Source organism: Megalobrama amblycephala, linkage group LG18 (genome assembly GCF_018812025.1).
Source record: "Megalobrama amblycephala isolate DHTTF-2021 linkage group LG18, ASM1881202v1, whole genome shotgun sequence".
Lineage (NCBI taxonomy): Eukaryota > Metazoa > Chordata > Actinopteri > Cypriniformes > Xenocyprididae > Megalobrama > Megalobrama amblycephala.
This window is the reverse complement of record NC_063061.1, coordinates 18,826,657-18,834,836: the sequence shown is the minus strand read 5'-3', so window position 1 is coordinate 18,834,836 and position 8,180 is coordinate 18,826,657. Positions and strand designations below refer to the sequence as shown.

The following is an 8,180-nucleotide window of genomic DNA, read 5'->3' as shown; positions in this document are numbered from 1 at the left end:
TCTATAGTAAAATATGCTATTTTTTTTTTTTTTTTTTTTTCAGAAAAAGGGCCAACAAAGAGCTAAATCTTTAAACATATATGGAATTTTGGGCCATGATATACAATCCACTCACCTTGTCGGAAATAGTGGTTAATCTGTTTTGTTGTTGTTAAAATTGTGACTTTTTTTTAAAATTTGACGTATTTCTGACAATTTTGATGTTCATGGGTTAATTTGACCTGCAATTTCATGGTTAATCGGAGCTGCATAGATTTTTTATATATATTTAAACAAATGCTTAATAAGTAATATATTTAAATTACATTTATAGTTAAAATATATTAACATATTTGGGTATTTCTGCAACTACGGGCACTTTTAAGTCCCAGTAGTAAAATTTAAGGCTTAGGTTAAAACTTGTCATTTAAAGCTTCATAAATATAAACCCAGTGTCATTACACATTTTGACTTAAAAAAAAATAATGAATAATATGATTTAATGGGAAATTATAAAGCATTTATAGGTCCAAACTGCATTTTTGCTCATGTCCCACACCTGTGGTTTCAATGCTGAGATGTGTAAAATGAGCAAATTCTTTTACAATTTGACATTATTTCAAATGAATCAGTTTCATATAAATATTACTTTACACCATCTTAAAGATCTTTTTTGTTTACTAATCATCTAATGATTCTTTCATCTAAATACACCTGTCTCACACTTTTGAGTCCTTACTGCAACACTGAGAAAAGACTCCTAACATGACATGTTCAAAGCCAAACAAATCTAGTTTCTATGGAAACAGAAATGAGCATTGTGAGCACATGGCTGACAGATTGGGCCACCCCCATTAGGTCACTCACAAGATCCAGAAAACTAAGATAAAGATCAACTTTTCTTCTTAAGTAAAAATTATATTACTGTTGAATACATGTATGTGTGGTGCTGAAAGTCAAAACTGATGTATCAGAACTTGCTAGCTGCCAGTTATCAGCAATATTAGCAAAAATGTCATTTCCGCAACACGTCTTTACCGCAGCTTTTTTAGGTGTTGCGGTAAAGACCTTGCGTTGCGGTAGAGATGAGTTCAAGTTTTGTATTGTATAACATTGATCAGCCACAACATTAAAACCACTGACAGGCATGGTAAATATCATTACAATGGCAGCAAGTGAAGTCAGTTCTTGAATTTCATGAGTTGGAAGCAGTGAAATGAATAAATGAAAAGATCTGAGTGACTTTGACAAGGGCCAAATGGTGTTGGATGGCAAGACAACTGCATCAGAGCATCTCCAAAACAGCAGGTTTTGTGGTGTGTTTATGGTATGTAGTGGTTAGTACATACCAAAAGTGGTGCAAGGAAGGACAACCGGTGAACTCATTAATGCACATGGGGAGCAAAGGCTTGCCTGTCTGGTTCAATCACTCAAAAGAGCTACTGTAGCTCAAAACAATTGCTGAAAAACTTAATGGTGCCCATGATAGAAAGGTGTCAGAACACCCAGTGAACATGGCACATGAATGTCAGAACTTAACCACTCGACCAAGAGATGGCAGCAGGATGCACTATGCGAAGAAGGCAGGCTGGTTGAAGGAGTGTGATGCTCAGGGCGATGTTCTGGGTCCTGGCATTCATGTGGATGTTACTTTGAAATGTACCACCTACCTGAAAATTGTTGGCAATGGTGTTCCCTGATGGCAGTGGCCTGTTTCAGCAGGTTAATGCACCTTGCCATATTATAAAAATTGTTTAGGAATGGTTTGAGGAATATGACAAAGAATTCTAGGCATTGCCTCGATCTCAAAATTCCACATATCTCAATCCATTTGGCATCTATGGGATGTGCTTAATTAAAAAAACTGATCCATGGAGGCCCCACCTCACAACCTGATTTCACAGGACACATTCAGTTGTCCTGTGGGGTCCTTGCCTTGACATATCAGAGCTGATTTGGCAGCATGAGGAGGATCTATATGATATTAGGCAGGTGGTTTTAATAAAAATACCTTGCACTTGTACTTTTGTATACTAAACTGGTATACTTAAATTCTGCTAAATTAGAACAACTTATTTTGTACTTAATGTACACAGAAGTAGTGCTGAGGTCCAAATAAAGATATTCTTAAGTATACTGATTGTGCTAAAGTGGAACTATTGCAAGTAGGTACACTTACATATCTTACAGTTAAAGACTGATATTATACTAAGTTCATACAATCCTTATTGACATTAAAACACATTTTAGGCTTAATATTAAGAAATGTGCATTGTGCACAAATAGTACTCCAAATAAAGTTTAATTATATTTTTTATATCATTAAGTCTCAAGCGATATATCAGTAAATGAGTGTTTCTGCAACTACAGGCACTTTTGACTCTCCCAATATTTTTTTATTTTTTTATTTATGAATTTCAATTTTAACCATCACAGTCTGTAATACATATAAAATGTGCACAAAATTGAATTTAAATGTTAAAATTTTAATCTGTAACATGTTTATTTTTTATGGTTTTCGTCTCTTCTTCTTACAAAATGTCCTTACTGCAACATTACAATAATGGAAATTTTATACATTTTTTTTTTTTAATTTCTATAAAAATTTAATACATTTACATAGTTACTTTCAAGATTTGTCCATTTTTGTAAATACCAATATTCAAAAAATTGACGCTAACCTTAGATATCAATTGTTTTAAATCACACCAAAGATAAAACATTTAGCTTTTTATGACAAATATTGTCATTTTAATGTGTAAATCATCTCTACTGAAAGGTTAAAATAATTTTTTCAAACAACAGTCTGATTAACATTAAAGGTGCCCTAGAATTAAAAATTGAATTTACCTTGGCATAGTTGAATAACAAGAGTTCAGTACATGGAAATGACATACAGTGAGTCTCAAACTCCATTGTTTCCTCCTTCTTATATAAATCTCTTTTGTTTAAAAGACCTAATATGTCCATTTATATGTACGCCCCCAATATTTGCATATGCCAGCCCATGTTCAAGCATTAGACAAGGGCAGAACATCTGGATCTGTGCACAGCTGAATCATCAGACTAGGTAAGCAAGCAAGGACAACAGCGAAAAATGGCAGATGGATCAATAATAACTGACATGATCCATGATAACATGATATTTTTAGCGATATTTGTAAACTGTCTTTCTAAATGTTTCGTTAGCATGTTGCTAATGTACTGTTAAATGTGGTTAAAGTTACCATCGTTTCTTACTGTATTCACGGAGACAAGAGCCGTCATTATTTTCATTATTAAACACTTGCAGTCTGTATAATGCATAAACACAACTTCATTCTTTATAAATCTCTCCAACAGTGTAGCATTAGCCATTAGCCACGGAGCATAGCCTCAAACTCATTCAGAATCAAACGTATACATCCAAATAAATACAATACTCACATAATACGATGTATGCATGCAGCATGCATGACGAACACTTTGTAAAGATCCATTTTAAGGGTTATATTAGCTGTGTGAACTTTGTTTATGCAATAGAGTCAAGAGCTCGGGGGCGGAGAGCGCGAGCAATTACAGGGGCCGCAGTCTGAATCGGTGCATAGTTAATGATGCCCCAAAATAGGCAGTTAAAAAAATGTATTAAAAAAAATCTATGGGGTATTTTGAGCTGAAACTTTACAGACACATTCAGGGGACACCTTAGACTTATATTTCATCTTGTAAAAAAATGTTCGATAGCACCTTTAAAATAAGTAATGTTTTTTTTCTTTTTTCTTTTTTTCTAATTTTTATTTTTCATAGTGTGATTTTTTTGTGAATTGTATTGAATCCAGTAGGGTCAGTTTGACCTGCAACATAAAAATTGTACCCAGAATTCAAACATAAGATGAAATCACATATGCATCCCTCATAAGCTGACAGAACTCTGTGTGTGTGTGTGTGTGTGTGTGTGTGTGTGTGTGTGTGTGTGTGTGTGTGTGTGTGTGTGTGTGTGTGTGCTCTAGTATTAAATTAGGCTAATGATCCTAAAATATTTGCCAAAGCATCTTTGGGGTCATGGAAATTCACATTATAGCCTTTGCCATACAACCTTAAAGTACAAGAAATTGTCTAAAACAAACAGAACACACAAATGGTTAGTAATTAATTTTATTGTCCATCTTTGTTAGCTATCCATCATCCATCTTCATCTATCCTTCTAATATTAGTTATCTCTCATCATCCAGTCAACAAACGTTCAATAAAGGTTAGTTAATAAAAAACAACAACAACAAAAAAGTACAATTATTAAAGTGAAAGTTTTTTCTTTATAAAAGGTCTGCTGCAGTTGATCTACTAAAGTCTGTAATTCTTTCCAGTACGATATGAAACACAATGAATTTTAGTTTAGATTTTCACTATTGTGACAGCAAAATATCTGGCTGTACCTCAAACCAAGCTATGAATCTAAAGTAAATGTGAAAGTTCAGCTGTTAAAGTTAAAGACAAAGACACCAGAATATGATATTTATGAAGTCTTCATTGCTCCTCTTCACTGATGATCTGTCCCCACCAGAGGCTCCATCACCATTGTCTTATCTAAAATAAAGAACAGGAACGCATGCTTTTTATTAGAGTTACATATCATATGACACCACTGAGTACATTTAAAAAATGAGTGCTAAACAATATGCAAGTCAGCTGTCATTTAGGAGCATGCTAACCTTGCTGTAACTGGAAAATGACCAAAATAATTCCTAAATATTTCTTTTTTTTCTACTATTGATAATATTATCATTAAAATAAGTAGGTCATCTCTGCCACAGTACATAAGCAGTAGAACAAAAAAATATTCAGCTCATACCGGAATTGAGGGCCCAACACTGAGCAGGACCTTCGGTCAGAGAATCAGGAATCTCGACGCCGTTCTTGTCCACACACCAGCAATAGTCAGTCTTATCCCAGCACTGCTGGGCCAGGTAGTTTCCGTTGTCATCACACCTGGGACGGAAGGATGGCAGGAGGCTCTTGGCCTCCCCTGCAGCCTCCTTCTGGCACTGGGTGAGAACACTGGGCTCTGTGGGACAGAAATGAACAGAAAATACATCTGTGTGAGAGCAAAGACATCCAATTGCTGAGAACTACATTTGGTGTTTGACAAGATCTTCATACCTGGTTTGGGAGATGAGGAAGGGGAATCCTGAAATATAAGAAATGAGAGAACTGTATTTATATATTGTATGTTTTTATATTTTATTTTATCATTTCCTGTTTTTACACTACCGGTCAAAAGGATAATTAAGATTTTAAAATGTTTCTGATTCTTTCCAAAGCTGCATTTATTTATTTGATAAAAAATATAGTAAAAACAGTCAAGTGAAATTTGGAAGAACTTTTCAATTTAAAAATAAATTATTTTAAAATGATTTATTACTCCAGTCTTCAGTGTCACATGATCCTTCAATCATTCTAATATGCTGATTTGCTGCTCATTTATTATCAATTATTATTGGTGCTCAGTTATTAATAATGGTTCTTTTTGGTTATTAATAATGGTTTCTCTTTTTTCAGGATTATTTGATGAAAAGAAATTAAAAAACAATAGCATTTATTTGAAATAAAAATCTTTTGTAATATATATAATGTCTCTTTTGCTCAATTCAATGTGTTGCTGTTGAAGAAAAAAGTATTAATTTCGTAATTTTTTACATTTTTATTCTTATTAATTTTATCTTGCTTAGGCCACCCAAACATTTTGAATGATAGTGTATCACAGTTTCCACACACACAAAAAAATATTAAACAGCAAAAACTGTTGTGAACATTGATAATAACTATTATTAACAATTGAGTGACAATAAAAATTGATAATAACTGAGCAGCAAATCAGCATATTAAAATGATTTCTGAAGGGTCATGTGACACTGAAGACTGGAGTAATGATGCTGAAAATTCAGCTTTGCATCACAGGAATAAATTACATTTTAACATAGGCCTATATAAAAAAATAAATAAATAAATAATTGTAATAATATTTCACTATATTATAATTTTACTGTATTTTTGATTAAATAAATGCAGTATTAGTAAGAATAAGAGATTTTTTCAAAAACATTAAAAATGATTAATTAATTATTTCAAACTTTTGACCGATGGTGTTTATTTATAATTTCTAAAGCAAAACCATCTAAGAAACGCAGCTTTAACTTTCTGACTCAATCCTGACACCACGCGGCCGCCTGACTCATTACAACACGAGAGGAAGCGAGTTTTACCTTCTTCTCTTTGGGCTCCTCCTCAAGCGTCAGAGCAAGGGAGCTCATAGGAAGATGCATTTTCATGGGGGCGCTGGAGCGCATAGCTGCACAAAAAAGGGAAGAAAGCCAGAATTATTATGTTTCCAATAGAGGACATTTATGGTAATGGGTTAAGGGTGATTTAAATAGTATTATGAAAAACCCATAAAATAAATAGATAGAAAATGATGCAGCTCTCTGACCAAACTTGCGGCTGAGCTCATGCAGGCGGTCATTGCGTCTCTCTAGGGTGTTGAGCTGATCCTTTTGGCTGTATGCCATGTAGGCGGTGAAGGCCTGACCTGCGATCAGTATTCCAGCCAGCAGAGTGATTCCTGCCACCTTCAGGGCCTGATTGTTAGATCTGTTAGGAAACACAGACCGGTGTATTCAAGCACTTCATCTGGAAAGCATCTGCTGATTACAAACATCTGACAGACGTCTTTAAGATGTCAGTTTTATATACATTCCAAATCAAGACATTTTATGAACATCTAGTCTATTTGTCATCTGACAGGAAACGTCCTATAGACGTACTGCAGATGAGCAAACGCATAAATACGTCTTCCAGATCAAACAGACGTCTTCGAGATGTATCTGTGCTGTCAGGGGAGTGACATGCTGTGGTGGCATATAAAACAACAACGAAGACATCCTTTGTTCCGTGTCAAGGGAAGAGAAGTTTGGTGAACTTTGCTTTACATTAAAGCTGCTGTCCGCGATTTTGGGCCCTCTAGCGGTTAATAAATAGAACTGCACGCATCTTGCGGAGGAACATTCTAGCCCAGGGGTAGGCAAGTTCGGTCCTAGAGAGACGCTGTCCAGCTAAACTCTGCAGGACAGCGGCTCTCTAGGACCGAACTTGCCTACCCCTGTTCTAGCCGGAGCTACTTTTCTTCATGTAAGTCTAAGGCGAGACACGCAGTTTCTGTGATACTCTGCGGCGGGTCCTACCAGTCGAGTCTGAAATAGTCCGAATATAAACACTTATTATAAGTGTACCATAATGATTCAGGATAAGACAAAAACACGGTTTGGAAAATGGATTCATGTTGTATATTCTCATTATATCATTTTTGTAGATTTTTAACACCAAAAAAGTTGCGGACTGCAGCTTTAAAGATTTTATTTTAAAAATAATAATAATAATAATAAACATTTTGAGCACTTAAAAGCTCTAGAAAACAGAATACGAGGGCTTTTTCGTTTAAGTTATATGCAATGTGAGCAATGATGCGTGATACGCAGAAACAAAAACATTGCGATGACACAAAAACGTCTATATTTACAGAACACTTTTTAAATGAAGCACTGCTAGTGAGGACTGTACAGTTTTTGCAATGTTTGATGTTTTTAAGCTGTCTAACACTATTTTTCTGCTAATTTATTAAATAAATCACTAAAAAAAAGCTATTTGCACTCGAGATAAATTCAGTCACTTAGCAAATTTAGTTTAGCTACATTTAACATATATAACTGAGAAAAATAAGATTTGTTTATAAAAGAAATAAGAACAAAAGTTTTCCTCACCGTCCCTGAGGTCCCATATTGATGGAGGATTGCTCACTTGGAGCTCTGATAAGAGGTCCATCGTTTCCTTCGGTCGACATTTCTGATCACTAGTCAGAAACTTTCCAAAATGTTGTCAATTTGCTGAAGGGATTTTTGTTCCAGCTCTCTATTATGAAAATGTGAGAACTGAGAGTCCAGCGGTGGCACTCGGATGAAAGTGTCTAGAACAGATTGAAGTTATTATTTCATTGGATTAGACGGGCTGCATCATCGGTTGTCAGACAAAAGTCAACTTGAATGTACTGTTCCGCATGTCTCACATACTAGTCTTAAACATTCAGTTTGAGAATTATAGTGCGACTTTCAACATTTTAAAAGTAATTTTCAAAGCGCAATCTTTTTTTTTTTTTTTTTTTTTGAGATTGCTCT

At 34.7% G+C, this 8,180-nt stretch overlaps 1 protein-coding gene across 1 annotated transcript; it reads right to left on the bottom strand.

Moving 5' to 3' along the window:
* Positions 1–4,097: 4,097 nt before the first annotated feature.
* On the bottom strand, positions 4,098–7,960 carry cd74b (CD74 molecule, major histocompatibility complex, class II invariant chain b). Its single transcript, XM_048166789.1, has 6 exons — positions 7,770–7,960; positions 6,443–6,603; positions 6,219–6,304; positions 5,116–5,143; positions 4,808–5,020; positions 4,098–4,542 (listed from the first exon to the last, which is right to left on the bottom strand). Exons 1-6 carry the CDS (start codon positions 7,847–7,849, stop codon positions 4,496–4,498), a joined length of 615 nt encoding a protein of 204 aa, XP_048022746.1. The 5' UTR covers positions 7,850–7,960; the 3' UTR covers positions 4,098–4,495.
* Between the last annotated feature and the right edge of the window lie 220 nt (positions 7,961–8,180).